The sequence below is a fragment of the Stegodyphus dumicola genome, chromosome 2 (assembly GCF_044657685.1).
Source record: "Stegodyphus dumicola isolate Sdum_Otavi_A_Nest chromosome 2, ASM4465768v1".
In the NCBI taxonomy this organism is placed as follows: domain Eukaryota; kingdom Metazoa; phylum Arthropoda; class Arachnida; order Araneae; family Eresidae; genus Stegodyphus; species Stegodyphus dumicola.
In genome coordinates, this window is record NC_140769.1 from 55,971,074 (window position 1) to 55,993,054 (window position 21,981).

The window sequence follows — 21,981 nt, forward strand, 5'->3', positions numbered from 1 at the left end:
TGAATTTAAATTCTCATACGTATTTCATTGAGCACCTTTTTTGTATTGAAACTAAATATGAAGACTTCTTAAATGATATAATTACTTAAAACAGTTGAAATTTGATTCATTAATCTGCAAAAATAATTAGGAAAGAAATCAAAATGAATAATACCTGATTTCATTTCAACTGAGCAATTTAGAACACTTACTTGCAGGGTGGTTTTGAGTAATTGTTGTTTAAGCTCGAGTAATTGTTGTTAAAACTTAAAACAAGTTGCAATCGCTAGTCAACTTGGACATATCTTAAAGTATTACATGTAATGCGTTTCCTACGTGATTGTTGTTAAAGATAACACCTAAATTAAAAAAGATTATTAAATTATAGAATAAATAAAAAAGTTAAATTGTACTGTACAGAAATTTTATGTAACATTAAATTTGGAATATTTTATCTGAGAATATCTTCACTGAGATTCTTTTTCAGATATCTGTGCATGACTGAAAATATTGGCTTTAACTGAAAAACAATATCACATAGAAATGAAAAAGTGGTTTTGTCTTATTCTAATAACCTCATTCGGTTTTAAGTTACGTTTGAAAGAATACTGAATTATATCAAATTCTTTAATTTCTTAACAATTGAAAAGCACTTTTTTGTGAAAGTCACTTTTTCATTTCTGTTGCTAACTCAGACCTGTAGCACTCGGTCGCGGACGCATGTCTACTCTTTAACTTCACTAATGCGTCATCATTTTCTTCTAAACATTCTCGAATAGCTTTTCACTAATGACAGAACTAACAACGATCCGTAAGTAAGGGAACTCGCGTCTGCAACGGTTTGAAGAATGGAAGGATTACCATTACTGCATCGCTACAGCTCAGTGGATACAAGGGACGCTTTTATAGGTAGGATCTATCTGTATCTGTCAAGAGCGAGAGCAAACGAAAACACATTATTTATGGTCTACCAAAGAAAAAATATATATTAAATATTTTCCTTTTCTAAATGTTTTGAATTTTTGCCCACGATTTTTCAAAAAAAAAAATGTAATGCTTTATATTAACGAAATATATTAAGTGAAAGTTTTACAAACTATTCAGTGTCTTCTAAAAATAATTTTGGGTTTCGTGTAAGTTAATATGGCAGCTTTAAATATGCTATTATTATCCAGCATAACTTTGAAAATCATTATAATATTTTCTTGTATACATCAAAAATTGTAACTACTATGTCGCACATCAAAATTATTTTCGTCCTCTTTCCGTATTCAAACCAGCATGGTCATAGTTAATGCTTGTAAACGCTAAAGTGATTCTTTTATTCAACCAGGAATGTTTCCACTTCATTCAGTTAACCATGGAAGATTTTGAATACTTTTTGCTGTAACTGCGTTTCATATGATCCAGCCTCTGTGCTATATGATGCATCTCAATAAGAGCTGAGCAATTCATTTATGTTTTCATTCTACCATTCTTGAAAAGAAACTGGATTATTTTATCCATTATTTATTCTACCTTTGAATCTTTTTTTTTTCGTGTTTTCATTATAATCACAAAAGAAGGCATCTGCTAGGGCTCTGTTGTTGTAAAGAAAACTCGCCTTTCATTTAAATCTGTCATCCTGAAAAACGAATGCCATCCATTCCTTCAAATGAATGGTATTTTAATCCTTTCCATTCGAAAACGAATTTTAATCCTTTCCAATCCTCCATCCTAGGAAAATAATTGTTATCGCATTAACCATGATGTAACATCGTGGTGAAACCTTGATCATTCTTTAGCATCATCTTTTACCATGATGTAAACATAATTAGGAAAGGTGATACATTCAGATTCTTTTATATTTTTGGTTTGAAAAAAAAACTGAAATCTCCTGATGGAAACTTAGATATCTGATGCTGAAACTAGCACGAAAACCCTACATTATTTTTCAGACATGCGTCATTAATATAGGAAGAGGCAATAGTTCTCAGTATATACGGTTTATTATGTGATTTTTTTTCCCTTTTTCTTTGCATTTTTTATCAAATTTAGCACTAAAATATACTTAAAAGAAAACTTACTTTTATTCTTATTTTTTCACACATAAAATATACTAAATAGGTGTGAGTTTTCCTTATTTTCTTTATTTTATTGGTCTTATTTATTGGTTATTTATTTATTTCTTCTAACTTAACCTCAAATGATGTGTCTTTGTTTGCTTATGCATGGCTTTTTATAACTCAAATTTTAAATTTGCTACTTTCCTTAATATAACTGCTTTTTTCAAGTAGCTTATTAATTTTATTACTTAAAACTACTGTTTTCTAATTAACGTATTTTGCTTTGCATTTTAACAAATCTTAAAATTGTTCAGCTATATTACTTAAAATGCATTTATAAATACATCAGAAATAAAACATGCTTGATTTTCCGTTATATAACTTTTAAGTGAAATATACAACTAATTTATTTTTTTAACTTTGCAATATCTCAATTCTAGAAAATAATTTTATAAAAGGTTGAAAAACATGATTACTCAACTGTTCAAAAATAATAAAACTATTAATAATTTAAAGAGAATATACAGAAACAAATAAGGTGAATCCAGAAATGAGAGCATAGTTAAAAAATTAGTCAAAAATAAAATTAGGAAGGAAGACTGCAGTACTTTTTAATATTGAAAACAACATTAAGTAAAGCACTTATTTTTAATAAAATGAATTGGTTGTTGGAGAAAATGTGAAAACGGGGAAGTTGTGCTTAAATGAAGTCAAACTTGGCATTTAGATAAAGAGATATTTTCTGAAACAAATCATTTTGAAATTAAAACACTTCCACGTGCTCAGCTACATAAGGTAATCGGTAAGAATTAAGGCCACCATTTTGGATGATTCAGTCGTTATCTTAGTATGGTATTCATTCGAAAAGTGCTGGAATCAAATCCTGAAGTGCTATGTAATAATTACCAAACTTCCCAATCTGGATTTTATCGCGAGGACTCTGGAGAACATTTACAAGAAAGGGTTCCTGTGGTTCCTATAAGATCCTATATCCTATAGGTTCTAAATTTTTGAGAGATATCAGGAAAATGCTATCAAAGAAGTTACCTCCTGATTCAATTAGCGTCCCAAAATGTTTCCAAGTTTTCGAGCTGTGTGACGTTCAGCAGTTAAGAAGGACAGCTGTAACGCGATAGATACCTCTTAAGCGTTCATGATGTTAGCTATGTTTTAGTGCTAGTGTCCGTCTAGGAAAATGTGAGTGTCCTGAGAATGTCATCTATTGGGGACTGCAAGGTTGCTAATGCAGGATACCGGATACATCGATAAATGCTGTATGACGCTCATTTTAGTGCTTTTTGGTGAAAAGGCTAAATAAGTAAAAAGCTCGGTCGCTTCCGACGAATGCTTTTCAGCAGTTTTGGGGCTACTGGGAATGGAAAGAACATTATCATCAATGTCGCCCAACGATCGTTGTATCTTCTTGAGCTTTTCCCACAATATGAGGCAAAGACTAACCTCTAACTAAGGTTTGTGATTAAACCTCTAGTAGAATAGTAATGGAAACGTTCTATAAATTATTTTCAACCCTTAATTTTCATCATGATGCAGAGTAATCATTAAATAAATAGTCTTCTTAATGGTTTGCAATTTATCGACGGTCATGTCTTTATTAATTAATTTCAGACAAAAATAGCAAAAAGTAAAATTAATTATTATTTATTGAACCTTCAACTTGTAGCCAAGAAATTAAAATAACATAAATAAAAAAACTGCTCGTATCAGTATAGTAAATTGTACAGCAAGAGCAATTTGCGTTTCTGGTGAGCGAAGGAATAACATCTAACTGACTGCCAACTCACGCTACAAAATATAAGTTTATTATGGTTTTATAACTCCCAAATACCTTTGATTCGCCAAAATATCGAGCGTCGAGTGAATGGCAAAAACCTCAGAAACCCAAATGTGCTGGAGTTGCTTTCGAAATATGTTATATAAGGAATTTCCCTTGCTCGCAAAACTTATTTCCTGGATAGATTTAAGAGATGAGTGTTTGTGTATTATGAAATCAAAAGGAATTAAGCAGAGCAGAATAAACAAACGACAGCTGATAACTTGAAATGACAATTATAATTTTTCTTTTTCTCAAAGAAAATGGATATTAGGTTTTTATTGCATTGTATTATCAACCTGAATTTGGTCTTCTTGCGGCTTAGGAAAAGGAGGAATAATAGAATGCCAAGTAGAATAAAGGTCAGGTCATCTCATAAAGAATGTTGCTTTTATAATTAAGTTTTGAAGAAATAAAACGTTTGCGTAACTAATTAGTCTAAATACAGTAATACTAATGTAATAAACTACATATTCCCCGCCTGGAACAATAACATTCTTTCAACGCTTTAATAGGTTTCTTTCGCCTAGAGAAATTAGTTGGCTTATTGGAAAAAAACCGCCTTGAAAGTCTATTTTAAGAACTTCTTGAGAGTTATATACTTGAACAATGAAATTTTGCTAACTTTAAACTACCAGTCACTTTTTATCACGAGTCACTAGACGTATCAAAAAGGAGTATTCTTTAACACGTGAATGAAATATAGTGCATATGTTGGCACGTTCTTTTTGATCAACATCAGTACCTTCATGTATAACCCACCTACCTTTCTCAGACACGATTCCAAGTTTCTTCAAATGACGATATACTATTGATTCCGATGAATTAATTTCTTCTGCCAACGCTTCAACAAGTGCGTGTAAATTTCTTTGAAATGCAGCTTTCAACACGTCACTTTCAAAAATGACAGGAGCGTCCACAGTAACTGCCACCTTTCAAGTTAACATCGCTTTCTCAAAGTTACAGAAACATTTCCTCTGCATTTTTGCAGTATTTAATGCATTATTGCTTTTGGTAAAATATAATGTACTTGATGCACTTTTCTGTGATTGCCATTTTCATGACGGTAAATTAAAACAACAAATTTTTACCCGTGGACCTTGCAAGCCAGAGTTTAGCTGAACGAAGCTGTCTTTGTTCGATGGTGTTTATACAACCGTAAAAACGACCTGTTTAAGATGTTTTAAAAAGTCATGTAAAAAAAATGTCTTACTTATGGGATGACCTGAAATTTATAAAAAAAATTCCGGATGGAACTGTGAACACTTAATAACACATATTATTTAAATAATGTGTTCCCTTAATTTTTATATTCTAATTGGGATATTGCGAAAGTATACATTCTGTTTCGATATTATTTGGTTCTAAACATCCTTTCTGTGCAAATGGCTCTTTATATGAATCGATTTTAAAACTGCTTTTCTCATTTTAGCTTGGTATGACCAGGGTGTAAAGTCCTATCAAAAGGTTCGAGCGGAAACAGAGTTGGAGAAGATATTCGAAGAGAAACTTACACCAGGTGGCACTAAAATCGATGTCTGGAAGACAGAGGAAAGTCAAGAAGGTAATTAAAGTCTTATACATAGCATTACAATTTACGGAAGGAAAGTACAATTTCTTAAATAATCAAGAATCTTGACTGTTAGATTGCAGTGTATTCATGTAGATTAAGGTAAAATTTAAGTTTTTTTTTGAATAAAACATAAAGTAAACTTGAACTTCGAGCAAACTATAACATGAATTTAAAAAACTATTCGAGGAATAACTTGATCATATATTTTTAGTTGATCAATACATTTTCAACAAAAATAATACTTCATGCTCTCTTTCTTCAGAAGTCACCATTGTCAGATGGTATGACATAAAATCCTGTCTACTGTTGTAGATTGGTAATAAAATAACGTAATTGAATCTTAGCATATTTCGCTACATGAAGACATTATCTAACTTTGTGCGACCACTGAATTAATCTCTCCTACCTTGCAAAATTACATGCTCGCTTTTAAAAAGATATTATAACAAAACTGCTGTATTTTTGACGTTCAAGCTCTTAACAACGTCTCTTCATCAGTTTCAATAGTTTGAACAATATATTTAAAACTAACTTACAGGAAGGAAACGTTTTCTTTATCCGAACCATGGATGATTCTAACTTTTGTGACTTTTCTTGGAGTAATTTTACTTTTTACAATGACTGAAGAACGAAATGGGTAGAGAATTGTCTTTGTGTTTCAATTATATGATATTTACTCTTTCATACGTAGAAAAACTATAATGCTTACTACTCACGGTTAGCGGTTTTAAAGCATATTTGTGATTGGTTATTTCTTTCTATGAAAATATAAATTTGTTAAATTATGGTTGCTGATTCGATCGATGCATAAGAAGAAGGGTGATAGGCGTGTGAAAGGTAATTAAATTAGTTTTAATAGCGTTTGTATTTAATGTATTTAATCAATTATTAGTAACGATAGTTATTTAATTATAATACAACACATTTTCTGTGTTTTTGAGACCAATGTAAAATGTCAAATTTGATAGATATGATTATGAGTGTTATGAATGTTAAGTCATGCAATTTAATTTTTCCTCTTTTTACTGCGGTTTTTAAATAAGATTAGAAATAAACAACAACAAAAAAAAGTTTTAAAGACATGGAAATAATTAATTTAAAATAAGGTAACAATAATGAATCGCTGTTTGTATTTTTTATATTAGTATATTACTATCCAGAATAGTTCTTATACATACAAATATATCATATTATTGTATTGATTTATTCGTGATTATTTCGTACTTCGAGTCAGCTAATTTAACAAAAAAATTACTATTATTTTAGGAGAACATGTGAAACTTGTGAAGAGGCTAGAGGAGGAAGACACCAAAAAGTTGATTCCAGAAGTGAAAAGATATAAAACAGAAGCCATATACGTAAGCTAAATTCTAATATTCATATAAGAATAGCATCAAATAAATTTTAAGAATTATTCTTTAGTGACGCAGTAGAATTTATTAAAAGCATGATATATTTTATAATAAAATCAGATCACTGCAGCATTTTTAAGGTATATAATCATTTAGAAAATTACTCAGATTTACGTTATAAATGTTTCTTCATAAATCTTCGCTTTGAAGTAACGAATTTTAAAAAACTTGCATACGATTTTGTCTTTTAATTTTTTCTTGTTAGCATTTTGGGCTTCAGCGGCAGAATAATATGTTCTGCAGATTTGTCGTTTTGAATTCCTTGGAAATTCCTAGTTTCATAATTTTTACTGTCTTTTGAATTTTAGGTTGATGAAAAAGGAGAAAAGCATGTAGAAGATCTGTCTCAAGTGCATTATATGGCGAAAACGTATGAACAGCAAGCTCAAATGTAAGTACTGTTAGGAATTTCATACTTAGATAGGTAATTTTAGTAAAGTAAAATTGTTGTATTTCTTTCGCAACATGCAAAATCTAAAGAGAAGATATGCCAATACCGGAAAAGTAAGAGTACAGGGGCAAGGGCATTTAACATTGACTAAATGGGTATTTCGGTAATTTGGCGAGATATCGCCAGGCTGACGAAGGTTTTGGCGACATTTTGGTCTGGTCCCTGTATCATCGTAATATTTAATGAAATTGAAGAAATGTAATTGACCACTATGTTAGCTGTAACCTAATTCCACCCCCGTATTGCTTTCCCGTAGTAGTAGAAAATATTAGAAATATCTTGGCGGCTGGTTGAAACTATTTAGGGTCGAAGAGAGAGCATATGCTTTCAGTTGCTTAGTTATTGCTGTTGCGAGTTGTTAGTTCTGCGTGCACTGAGATAGCCGAGTTAGCTTTCTCTTTAGATGCGCTTTCCATTGCCTTGTGTTTAACGTTCTTAGTAGTTTAATTCGTAACTACTTTGTGATACTGTGGACTTCTGTACAAGTATTTCTGAGGAAAATTCAGAACGTTGATTTTACGCTGATAAAATAAATTTTATTAACCTATCAGCGGAATTGTGTGCTGTCAATCTATTACGAAACCGTAATGATGCAATATATAATTAGGTATAATTAGACTTGCTTAGTGAAGATCGTCAGATAGGTAAAAAAAGAAAGATTTAGATGTTGTATGAAGGATTTTTTCCCCAGATCTTTTTACCATTTAGCCTGATTACTTATCTCAGTGTGGTATCTTCCAGTGTACCAAACGTGATATGGAAGATATAGATGTAAAACATATAGGTTTTATAACGTTAAGTTTCTTATTTACCAGCTAAAGTAACGTATTATTATTAACTAGCATGATACATGCAAATACATAATGCTCACTAACTTTACTAATGGCTAAGACATAGAGTGCTTCATTTACGGATGATTTACGCAGGCATAAATTATATATGTTGTTTATTTTGAATCAAAAATTAGAAGAAATAGATTTGAGTACTTAACAGTTTATTTATTGTCTCTGGCATTAACTGTTTGAAATATGAATTGCTATATAAATTAGTTTTACATTATTTATCAATTAAAGAAATAAAAGAAAAGGCTTAAGAGTATATTGTTTAGATAATTTCATTATGAAGTCTTTTAAAAATGATCTGAATTATAATATTTCTTTTGGTTAAACTGATTTTGTAAATGCAGATGCCTGATCTCAATCGAGGATTTGAAATCTGGATCTGCGACATTTCTTACGAAATCCTGCCTGTAATTTACTCTTTATAACCAAAATAGATATCTTCTCCAGCAAGAAATAAAAACTGTGACACTGCATCTTGAAACCCATTTTAATTTCGGGAGCTTAACAGTTGTGCCTCACAACACTAGAATTGGTAGTCCTTTTAGTACATCTACGGTACTGAATTACAAATAAAATTAATGAGACTGACGCAATGTATATTTACAGTATAACATTTTTTTTTGTTTTGCATTAACCCTTAATGCTCTAGATTTATTATTGTAATATATACTGAAGTTCTGGATTTATTATTGTAATATATACTGTTCAGAGGTCTTATTATGACATATACTGACAGAGAGTGTTCAGGAATTTATTTATCCATATGTATAAGAAATAGCAAAAATGTCATCATGGAATAGCTTTCAGAGAATTAATGCATGTCCACAGCCTTTCGAGCGTTAAAGTTTAGTGATCTTTAGTAATAATCAAGACACGCCAAATAAAAGTTATACTCATGCATTTTTTCTTTCCACACAGCGACAGTCAAAAGGTTATCGTTCCTCCTCTTCCTACTTCTCCTGCGGAAAGTTCTGTCTACGGCAAAGAAGTTCTTGTATCCAAGCAAAAACAGACACAGAAGGAACAAAAAGGAGATTTAGAGATTACACGTCATAAGACTGTAACTGAAACCCGAGAACAAGAGCACAAAGCTGTAACCAAAGAAAGGAAAGTCGTTGGCGTGGTGGTAAGACTGCATCTTTTTTATTAGTTAGACAGATATTCGATTATCGATTGGATCCTCATTTAAACTTAATGCGGAAGTGAAAGAAAGAATGTTTTTGGCTTTACGCATGTGTGTGTGTTTGCGTGGTTAGAGTTCAAAGAAAGCTCAGTGGGATCAGATAACATGTATGTCAACTTCAGCCTCTGGTTTAAATCCAAAACTAGTGTTAGCTACTAGATCCCGAACGTCATGTTCTTGCTGTTAGAGATTATGTTTTCTGCTATTCTTCCCTCTGTTTTCATTATTCTAATTATTCAAACTTTTATTTTAACAGCCTGAAACCAAGCCTCCGATGTTCACTAAGAAAATAGAACCTTGTCGGGCTTTTGAAGGAGAATCAGGTAAATTCACCTGCACTTTCGTCGGTTCTCCTGCTCCTCATATCACCTGGTTCAGAGAGAACTTCCCTATTAAGGACTCTCAAGATTTCCAGGTAAGACAAAGAAAAGAGCGGAAATGAAGCTGAGGATACTATACTTTTTTAATCATGGCAGGAACTTCAGTAGTAGATGTTGTAAAAGCTATTATCATAATTTCACAGGAAAAGCTTTAAAATCGAAATTATTTAAAAGATTGAATAAGTTGTATATTTAATTGTTGCATATGCCAATTAACGTTATTACAAACGAATGCCGCAGTTACTTTATGGTGTAATATGTTGTTGCCTATAGTTGGGTTATGGTCACTTTATGGTGTAATGTGTAGTTGGATGCAGTCGGGTTTGGCGCCATTAACTTGATATATATAGTAGACAACACCCTACCATATATTTTCGGTATGTGTGAATATATAATTATATCTGAATGCAATGTATGTATACTGAATTAAAATACGTAGTGTTATTATTAATAATTTCTTAACTTCACATTTTCCAGCGTAAAATCGCAACTAGAATCATTCTAAGGAATTTTTTGGTTAAAATCTAATTTATATTTTACTGTGCACTAGTGTGAAAGATTAGTTGTATATACAGCAAGCAGATGATTATGCAACACGCAAAAATTTTAAATGCAAGCACACGATTTAAATGTTAGAAAATAGTTTCCTAGAAGCTTAGAATGTTTCAGGATGTTTGTTTGTAGTTTAGGTATTATTATTGTTGTTTTCTGTACTTTCCATTAGAAAAAATATTAGCTCTGTATTTAGTAATAATTTATTTAATAACTTCTACTTTTCTGTTTGCTCGATTAAAAATTCTTTTTAGAAAAATTAAGTTTATAGTCGTATACTTCTTTGCACAGATTATTTTCTTCTCTAGATTAAAGGTAAATTCGCAAAATACGTGCAAAATACTCATGCAAACCATAATAGATGTATTCCTGAATTAGAAGATAATTCTTCAGAACTTATAAAAACATTGGATTTAAAAATGGCGCTTAGATTAGTGTTTAATTCACGTTTCTTCACTTACTAAACATTAATCGAAGTGCTGCAAGGGTAGAATTGTTACATCAAAGATATAGTAAATTTAGATAAAAATTATTAATTGTGCATTATTTTCCTAATCAATTCTGTAATTTCTGTTCGTCTGCAAACTTGTATTTAAAATATCTCTAAAATATCTCTCTTAAAGTATTACGATTTTTTTTTAGATTACAACAACTGATACAACTTCCACTTTGATCATCCGTGAAGTGTATCTAGAAGACAGTGGTGTGTTCAGTGTAAAAGCAGAAAATAGGGGAGGAACTGCAAAGAGTTCTGCAAATTTAGTTGTAGAAGGTAAATTAATTTTTAGTACATTTAGAATATATATATCATTTAGAATATATATATTCTTCTCTGTGCTTGATATTAAAATTTGCTGACAGGAGAAATAGTACTTAGGTATTAGAACATTGCATATGTTTCTAAAACCTGAATGCTACAAGTTATGCTATTGAAATTAAGTGTACAATAAGTGAGAATGAAACCTATAAATAAACACCCAATACTAACAGAACTGAGAAAAGAAGCAAAAAAAAAAAAAAGAAAAGAAAAAAAAAAAAGAAAAAGAAAAAGAAAAAAAAAAAAAAAATCTCAAACCTGGGGAAACTCGTTCAAATTTTTAGGAAGTAATTTCAATAGCTGTTTTTGGTTCATAATTAAAAATAATAAGTTCATCATCAGAAGACATACTCTGAACTCCATACATTGCATGCCTCCAATCAATTGCATTTCCAGTGCAGTTTCGAGGAGCCAAAAAACTGGTTGAAAAGCATAAAATTCATGACTCATAAAATTCATATTCATTAAATTCATGATTTTTCAAACAAAATTTTATTTTAAAATTTGGCGCACAAGACTACGAATAAGTGGTACTTGACTATTTTAAACGACTGCATTGTTCTCACTAATATCATTATCTTGGAATTCGAGATCATGAGTTAGGATTAATGCTTCACCCAAAGTAAAATTTAACATTATGTGGTTTTGATCGAAATAAATATCCTAGATAAACTTCTCACTTACTAATTACATTATTAGCCTAAACGGACAATTTGACCAGAAGGGCTATTAATTTCGTTTTGGCATTTTGCGTTAATTCACCATAAACGGCTAATCACTTTTTAAATTGTTGCCACCAAATATTAGAGCCCTGTATTATATTTAAAGGAATTAAATAATGAAGAATCTGCATAAATGTATGTATTGTAACTTTTGAACACCCGTGTTGGGTGAAAGGAAAGAGAAGTTGTCTTTTAAATATTTAGTTTAAAACTTAATAAGAATTTCTTGATTACTAATAAATAAAATAATCCAACCATTACAGCCATAATATGGCCGATGGTTGCGTCTTTTTCCAAGTCTTTCACTGCATAAAAAGCTCACACAAAAAAGGCCCTCTCTTTCGTTTTGTTAAACGTCTTGTCGGAAATACCTGGAATGGGGTAATTACTAAGTCCTTTATGTCCGGAAACCGCACCAGGGAATTTCCGCAACATTCCTCAAAGTTCTAACTGACAATTAGTCTCTGGACAAAACAGGAAGTTCTACTCATTAAGCAAATGTTCGACAGAGGTGTGCATATTGTCAAAGTATGTTTCTCGCATTGTGATAAAACAGCGGTACCTAGAGCCATTAAATTTTGAATAACGTAGGTCTTCATCCAAATATAGGCATCTGGAAGCCAAAATTTGGAATTTGGAATTTGTTTTATTATTTATTTCGCATTTTGTAAAGCATTTATAAGTTTTTCATTACGAAACTCGACGATTTCAATGTAAGCAATGGCAACACTACACGGAAAAAAAAATAATAATAATCTCCAGCGCGCAGGACTGTGTATCGGAAATTCTAAATATATGCTCTTTTAAATATTTTGTGATATTGCTGTTGAATTGAATTTTATTGTTTAAGTGTTTGAATATGATGTTTAATAAATAAAGGTAACACACAAAATGTTAAAAAAGGTCCCTTTGTGCGTAACATAAAATCTGAAAATTTCAGATTTTTTTCGAGTTAATGTTTTTGTAAAATCTTTTTTGCATAAGATTTCTCTAACATTTATATTTTCTCAAAAAAGTTAGATTTCATTAATATCATATATAACTTGTAATTCCATTTTATTACGTTCTAATTACATCGACTTTTATTATACAGAACGCAAAGAGCAGGTTCGAGGAGCTATTCCACCGAGTTTTGTGAGAACTATTCAAGATGCCACCGCAAAAGTTGGACAACTTGTTCGTTTGGATGCTGTGATAGCAGGATCAAAACCTTTAGACGTTTATTGGCTTAAGGTGAAGATTTACATTTATGTTTTTTCCTTCTGTATCACATTTAATACAATGAGTTCTAAACATCTTATTTAGTGACACAGAAATTTTAACCCTTAAATGCAGACTGTTAAAAAGTAACGAATTACTCTAAACCAAACTTAGTAGAACGTTCTCAAATATTTTTGAATATGTATACATAAGTTTAATTAAACGCTATAACATGGGAATTTAAAAGCAAATTTTTGCCATAGATGGCAGAAAATAATGGAAATATTTAAGAAAGCACTCACTGTTTTGTCAAAGTTTGGCCATGGTGTATACCCATAATAATAGCACTGAAACTATTTCTATGTTCTAATAGTTGTGTTGATTTATTTTTACTTAACTTATTGAAGACGTAAAATACAAATTTCTTGTTCAGCGTTAAATGTTGTATATTTTAAATAACCCCATTTCGAACCCAAAAGTTTATTCAAATTATAATGTGATTATTTTAAATATTTCATTTAGCAATAGACTTAAAAACACATGAATGATGTTTTTTCAGTTCATTTTAAAATTTGATATATTTGAAAATTTATTCTTAAGCCTGGTAAATATTTAATATTTTTAAACTATATATTAATACACGATGATGAATGTGTTTTTTGTTTCATAATGATCCAGTATACTGTGAAAGATAATTAAATGAATTTAATTGCTTATTCTTCTTTTTTTCATATTCCAGAATGGGAAGAAGGTCATTCAAGATATAACTCACAAAGCAATAGAAGAAGAAGATCAATACACTCTTATGGTTTTGGAAGCAGCTCCTGAAGATGCGGGAACCTATGAATGTGTTGCTATAAACAAAGTCGGAGAAGCACGCTGTCAAGCAGCTATTCAAGTACAAGGTAAACGATTTTGCATCATTTGTAATTCAGGATACCGTTAAAAATGAAATAAGTCGATAGGCATGTACCATATTTCCCATTTTCAGTTAAGTTATATGAAAGCGAAATATTTATTTTTTACATTTTTATTTTTCTTATTTTTCTATTAATATCAACTGATTTTTTTAAAAATTCCTTCGCTGGAACCAAGATTATGCATATGAAACAATCGTTTCAATTAAATAATTATATTTTTCATTTACCTGCCTAAGCAAAACATTGTTTCCCAATAAGAGCAATAATAATAATATAATAAATTGTATTTACACTAACTCCTAAAACGTAACACACAATTTTATTTTTATTAAATTTTAAAATAATGAAATTACTTCTTATTTTGTTTAACAGTACATAAATTTATTTTTGTCAAACTAAAATTAAACTAAGATTTAAGCCAGTCTATTATATTGCGATGTAAACCATTTTTCATGCTTCACACACTATTTATTACAGTTTTTGAATTTCTAATATGCATACTTTACCTGCGTGCATTTTTTCCTACGTACAAAATGTTTTATAAATATAAAATGTAAAAATTAATTACCTATTCAGTTACACATGCTTATTATACCAGATCCTAAATATGGTTATGTATCTTAAATATTGGCTAAAGCAAAACTGATGACACCAACATACGCTTTTAAGTGATCCTTGTACGTTCAGAAGTAAGCTATAACTGTCATTAGCGAGGCAACGTTTTCTTATGCGCTCTCACGAAGAAAAATTTAGTTTAACTACACAAGATCTATATGCTCCAATAAACCATGAAAGGTCCATCGTCATTAAAAACTTATAAAATTAAATATTAAAAAGCGTCTACTGCATTTGACTATTCAAAAAATTAGTGCACATCTCTGAAGCGTATTCTTTTGAACTGGGTTTTAATAAAGAGTGAAGTAAACTAAAAATTATAAAACAACATTCAAACTTTTGGCCCCACTATTGCAGTTGAAATATAGCTGTTGTAGCTTCAGATTGGATAATGGAGTTAAACTTATCAAAGAGTATACTTCTCCTCGTTTAGGCAGTATAGTTATTTACTTTATGCTGCATATTTTTGAATGTTTATGTCTTTCATTAAGTATGTTTTTCCTTTTCAGCCGTCCCTTCACCGAAAGCCAAGTCATCTACTCCAAAAAAGACGGAGAAAAACATTAAAGCACCTGAATGCATCGAACCCTTAAAGGACGCCACTGTCAAAGAAAGCCAACCAGCTGTTTTCAGATGCCGATTTTCGGGAACACCAGGTACGTGCCACCTAAAAGTATTTATGGAGTCAGTGATGGATTGCGCTAGCTATATGAAAGTTGGGTATTCAAAATGAAGATATTATATCTTGGAAAATATTTGTTATACAAATTCCTGGTTTGCACTGCTTCGGGGAAAATACTCAGTTTCCTTTTATCGTCCGTCCCCTTAAAATTTGAAAGCGAATTCCAGTTTGGACGTTGCTGGTGACACGACATGTAGTCAGAGTATTCGATCTCATTCCAGTTTATTGTTGTGGCAACGTTTGTTGTCTGGAGCTTTTATGTTCTGTAATTTCTTCATCCAAATAAAAAGGACAATGCGTTCTAAAAAGTGAATAAACAGCCTTTTAAAACGTTCGAAGGTTTCGACGAGACTTTTTTCACGAAGCAAATTTAATGGCGTTCTTATTTTGTTGTCCAGAAATGTATAGTCTTGGATTTAATCTATCATTGTGATAATAACATACACTGATAGAAATCTAGAACAAACTTAATATTTACTATAGATGAGTAGGTGTCTTCTACGTGTACTAGCATGCCTGCAGCCATATCTTGTGTTGTCAACAATATTTCTAAGCTCGTGTGTGGAGATTAGATTACCCATCCGCGTAAGTGATGTATGAGATAAGGTTGAAGATTTTTCTTTGCGTTAGCTGAAATCAGGAAAGTATGCAAAAAATATTAACTGAGATATAATTTCATTAATTTTATTCCGGTGTTGCTCATAAAAAACTAAGAAAAGTTTAGGAGCGGGAAGATAACGAAAAATTTCTTGAGCTATCTCCTGGAGTTACACACAAAAGTTTCGATGTTCCAAAATTATATGATAAACCTATCACTGCAAGAGCCAATTTTCCTCTTCATTAACTTATTTGATTCCAGGCCTCCTATGAAAGATAACGACAGGTACAATTTTGCTTGGAAACGAAGCGATTCCAGTTTCTTCTGTTATAAGATAAAGTCAGCGATGTCTAGAAAGTTATAGTCCTAGAAAACACATAACTTCTCTTTTATAAGGGTCTTAAATGACGCGTGATCGCTTATCTGTTATCTTCAAGGTTCTTCACGAAGCGTTTTTGTTATTAAATGTTTTACAAAACGGGTAAACACTATAATTTATTGTACATTGATAAACTGTTATTTTAGTATTTCTTATTCCCCAAAACAATATGAATTACAATTGTTTCTTTTTAATTTAATGCTCATACGTAGCATTCATTGAAGTTTTCGTAGAGATGAAACAATGTATTGAATAAGAAAATTACAGATCGGTATATGTATAGAGCTACAATATTTCTTCACTTTCTTAAATTCTTCCTGATGAGCATACTTAGTTTGCAATATCTTGCATTTAATATCATAAGCAAATGAAATTGCTTTAAAAAGAAATTTCTTGAAGATCTAGCATTTAAGAAGGCATTCTATATTCATATATATTTAAGAAGACATTCTATATATATATGAGATCAAATTTTAGTTTCTCATGGTAAACATAATTATACGAGTATATTCGCATTAAGATATAGTGTGATTATCATTACAGTAAACTCTATGTCCGCCCAAAACTTCTTTATGTGAAACAAGAGGCATAGAGGCATAGTAAATTTATAATATTTTCAGCTTATAGTGTTGCGTGGCCCCAACTTGTCAGCAACTATGGTAGTGACTGCTATGAACTGTAAATTACACAAACTCGTAAGAAGGGTTTAAATCCCTTTCTATTTCACTTTAGAAATAACAGCTGCGTTCACTTGACGCTCACAAACTACGCCGAACCGGCGGTTTAACAAAAACAGAACTGTGAAACTAAAAATTAATGACAGGATGAATAAACAACTAGATCACTACCTACGAGGCTCTAAAATCGTAACTAACTTAACCGCGTTCTAAAATACAGCTGAGATTCAGCGAGCTTACTGATTAAGCAGTTGAAATATTCAGCGAACTGCCGAGATGGGCACATAGGCCGAAACGCGCGGTTCTTAAATTTCTACCTAGCAACCTTCACGTTAGCGATTCAAGAAGCACACATACAATCTTGTTTCCCTTCTATTTAAACTCAACTTACTTCTGCTAAAATTTGAATATACTGCGCGTTCTACTACAATTTACATACTCTGGCATTGGCAATTCTAGGGGAAAGTAAAGGCTTGCTGGAAAGATAGCTTAAACTTAAAATAAATGTTAGTTAAAATAAATATAAACCCAACAAGCTGTATGTTATAAATTTAAGCATGCTCATCCTTGTTCCCCATGTTCTAGTCATATATGATGTTCTTCAGGCGACTAGATATTATTTTCTACTGAATAGTGCCTTAAAATAATATTTTTAACATATGACAGACAGAGTGCAGTAAAAGTAACAAAATATTTCTTAAAGAAATATGGCATATGTAGAAACAGATTAAAGATTCGAAATGTTTGCGAACAATCTTTCATTTTTCTTAACCTTTATGCTCAATTTCAATGTTATTTTTTTAATATTTTTTAAGAATCTTTTTCTTTTATATGAATTGAGAAAACGTTAAGATTTGTTTGGATTTATTTTATTTGTTATTAATTATGAACCGTTACTTTTAAAAAGTATCCGAAAACCTATGTAACTTATAATAAATATGTTCCTTTTTAGCTCCCCAAGTGAAATGGTATCGTGGTGAAATTTTGGTGAAACAGTCTCGCTACTTCCGCATGTCTGTAGAGAATGATGTTTACACACTTCGTATATCCGAAGCATTCCCTGAGGATGAAGGACTTTACAAGTGTGTCGCTACCAATTCTGCTGGCACAGCATCTACCAGTGCCAATCTCAAAGTTGTCGGTAAGTTATAACAACTTTTCAGTTTCAAAATTTACTGGAAAATTATTTGTTCTATCTTCTGATTGCCTAAAATAAGAACCGAACCATTACTTTATGTTCTTCATTTAAAGAAAAAATATAAATATCGTTTCCTTTATTTTTAGTATATAATAAAGCAAGCAATCTGTTCAAGAAATACTGAGTTTTAGAGGTTTATAGTAAACAGTTAGAAAAGAGAAAAATATATAAGTGGAATGTCTAAAACTTTGGGCAATACAATAACATAAAAAAAGTTCGTAGTGTCCTCACACAATCTTTAAATTGTTTGTTGACTTCAGTACTTGAAGTAGTCGTTGGTACTGGAGCTCCGTCGGAATCTTTGTGCTGTCATCCAGGAACTCAGGCAGCTGTGCTAACGACATTTATTCCACTCTCCCCCTTATTAAAAAAAGTACAGTAACAGTATAGTATTTAATACTAATACGACATAAAAGCTTTGATTGCTTAATGCAGGAATCACATGCACATTGCAAAAACAAAGAACACAGAAGCGCCAGAGAAGAGGGTCAAAGACGTCACAGGATTGAATAGAGAAGCCGAGTAACTTTACAGTCATGGAATAACAGGAATAAGAACGTTGCATACGGCTGTTCCCGCTTATGTACTTAAACTTCATGACATCATTTTTCAGCAGTAAATAGAAAATTTAAATCATTCACATTCAGTATAATTAATATGATAACAGAGATTATACTGTTAGTAATCATACAATACTCTAAATTGGCCCTGAAAACGTAATGTTTACATTCAAGCGTACTCAGAAAATATATTCGCTTGCAAACTTTTCTTTACTTCGCGGACTGTTGTTAAATATGGTATTTATTATTATCAAAAATTAAAGGAATATGTTTAATTTTCCGTTGTATTTAAATGCTGGAAAGATTTCGAGAGAGTTATGTGAGAACACCTTGAAAATGCATTTTCCTGAAACTAAAGCCCTGATGCAATTAAGATAAGGGGGTATTGATGGAAGGGGCCGAGTATAAATATAAATAATAATATAATGCTAAGAATGCAAAATCCTTAAACTATGCATCAAATGTTTTCAGTTCCGGAGGTAACAGAAGTTCCACCTTCTTTGAGTCCTTTGGCTGATCTGACTGTTCCTGAAGGTTCTCCAGCTCGCTTTGTTACTACTGTAAGTGGGACCCCAACTCCTAAGATAACGTGGTACAGGGAAGGCAACGTAGTCAAAGCGAGCCGAGATTTCCAGGTAAGAATTCCTTGCTATTCATCTTGTGTTTTCTGCAAAACTGCAACTTCTATGTTTGAAGAAGCTTATGAAATTCCTTTATTCATTTCGTTAGCATGTTAAAATAGTATGCATGAGAATTCATAAAATACAAATTTCTGACGTCAGCATTCCATAATCTGTAATAAATTACAGCTTTTATTTAAATTGGGTGTCGCAAAAGGATTGCTTGTTGAATAAAAATCATTCATGCATTTTTTTAAATTTTGTGTTTTAGCATATATTTGGAGAAGATAATTCTTTCCTTGTGTAGTTCATAACATAAAAGTTTTTCTTTCCTGAAGTTTTGCACATCTAGAAGATGAGACCAAAAAAACTGCTATTTCAAATTCTCAGTAGTACAAGGATATCAAGTATTGCAGTTACTTTGTAGTTCAGATAGCAGAAAATATCCTAATCGTAGTAATAACATAAATTAATCTAAAGTTTCAAAAAAAAATTCCTGCCTTTTTCTTTGTGCTTGTGTTGTTTAGAAGCGTAGTTTAGTGTAGAAAAGTATTGGAAACATAAGCATAATTTAAAATATTATTATCTAAAGAATATTAAATTTACAGTGTTCTCTTTCTATGAATTATCTTTCGATTTTAATTTTTTACATTTTATAGTTTTACAGTTAATTTCTTTTTACTCTCCTTTTACATTTATCCTTTTAAAAATTCTATAAAAGTATTAAAAGCGAATAAAGTAAAAATAACGCGCGGAATAACAATTATTAGAGACTACCTGCTTCAAGAATCATCGGTAACTTCCCGTTGCTCTAACCTGATTCCTCTTGCTCTAACTCTTTAATAGCATTAAAAGCAGTGAAGGCAACCGGAAGGAGTTAGTACATTTTAAAAAAAGGACATTCTAATCATTAAACAGAAGGAATTAAACTGAACAAACTTAGTTAATGAATGTTTTGCACTGCTATAAAAAACTCATAAATTTCATTTGCGTTGCTTACAGTAATCGTCATTATTTTTTTGGTAAATACACAAGAACATGCTGTGAAGATTGCTGTTATTTTTTAATGATACTAAAAACGGGTATGGGTGCCGAGAATACTAAATGACGTGTCACAATATTAAGGCATAGGTCTATGAAGGTTGCAAATGTTTTACTTGCAATGTTTTGCCAAGCTACGAAAACTTTTGAATGCAGAAACATGCATGTGATGTGTGAAATGGTGAAGGATGCTTCTGTAAAAATTCAAGATGATTTGCTGTTAATGTTTATTACACATAATTATTACGTACGTAGAGCATATTTATTGTATACGATTATCAAAGCTTATAATTGTAGCGATTTCTGAGGTACTGTGTGTAAAAATGATCATTATAATAAAGCATGTTTAATTAAAATTTTTGGGAAAAATACCAATTTAAGCTTTCAAAATATGAAAAATTCAACCTTTGATTAAAAGCCGCTATTAAAAAAATCATTATCTATTTCTAGAATATCCAACACATACGTATTTCTTTTTGAAAAATAAATTATTCTCACATAAAATATTTTTGCTTTTTGAAGGAGATAGATCTCTGATGGACATTCTCGAACTTCGTATAGCATTTCATACATTAGCACTCACTTACTACTTGAAGTTTTTCAAATCCATATGCTTCCTTATATGTATGTTTATTACTTAGCTTGCTCAGTTTTAAGAGATATCTAAAGGCTACTTCCATAATACAGAATAACTTAAAATACGTGCAGCATATTTAATCTTTTTAGTTGCAAGTTTTACAAATATTCTTTTCCCTACTGTGTAACACATAAGCAAATTATTATATTATCTGCAACGTGACGTACGTCCAATCAGTTATTAGATATTTGATTAATACCTAATATTAGAAAACAGTGATATGTATATTGAAGCCTCTAACCAAATTCATTTCCTTTTCTTCTTTTAAACGAGTAATTTGTAATTATAAAACGAATTTGCTTTTTATTTTCCCAACTTTCAATGATTCCATATATATATTTTGTAAACGGAAAATTGAAATTTTTTATCATTATATTGAAAATGCTAGACATTATCATATGAAATTTCATTGCAGATCTGCCATTAAGGATTAATAGATCCTTTTTTACAAACATTTATTAATTGGTTTTTTATTCTTCTAAAGATGATTTACATTTGAAAGTATCTTAGTCGTGTAACTGCAGTTTTTAGTAATTTGATTATTTCGATGTAAAGATCTCTGGGGAAAGCATTTTCTTCGAAAAATTTTTAAATCACGCTGAAATATCCTTCCCCTTCAAAGCTGGAGCCTATTAATATTTCTTTTATAGAGCGTGTGTGCATCAATGTTCTGCTGTGTGAAAACTATATTAAATTGTTGATTTTCTGTTCACCAGATATTTCCATCACTTAAAGAAAAAAATTTAAAAAATAGTAATTACTGCCGTTCAGTATGTATTTTACAGTTATAACCATATACAACTACGTTAGCAACGTTTCTTCTTATTGAGTCATACCTTAGCTCTAGCGTATCTAATTCAATTCCTTAATAAATAAAATTTACATCTAAAACAGTTTGTGATAAATTTATTACATCTTCCATTTTTAACTAATCCTGTTCCTTAATAAAGGAAGTTTATGATTAAAATACCTTGCGATCACCCCTTCCATTTTTAATTAATTCCATAATAAAGAAAATGTGTGGTTAAAATACTTTGTAATAACATGTATCACTTCTTCTATTTTTA

General features: G+C 30.9%; 1 protein-coding gene across 1 annotated transcript in view; it reads left to right on the plus strand.

Moving 5' to 3' along the window:
- LOC118183992 (uncharacterized) overlaps positions 1-21,981 on the plus strand; it is a 543,427-nt gene that overhangs the window by 345,039 nt on the left and 176,407 nt on the right. Inside the window, exons 106-116 of the mRNA XM_085809921.1 lie at positions 5,288-5,419; positions 6,695-6,786; positions 7,149-7,231; positions 9,052-9,259; positions 9,573-9,731; positions 10,891-11,020; positions 12,881-13,020; positions 13,727-13,892; positions 15,032-15,178; positions 17,811-17,999; positions 19,088-19,251. Of these exons, the coding sequence (XP_085666047.1) occupies positions 5,288-5,419; positions 6,695-6,786; positions 7,149-7,231; positions 9,052-9,259; positions 9,573-9,731; positions 10,891-11,020; positions 12,881-13,020; positions 13,727-13,892; positions 15,032-15,178; positions 17,811-17,999; positions 19,088-19,251 (1,610 nt within the window). The remainder of the gene's footprint in view (positions 1-5,287; positions 5,420-6,694; positions 6,787-7,148; positions 7,232-9,051; positions 9,260-9,572; positions 9,732-10,890; positions 11,021-12,880; positions 13,021-13,726; positions 13,893-15,031; positions 15,179-17,810; positions 18,000-19,087; positions 19,252-21,981) is intronic.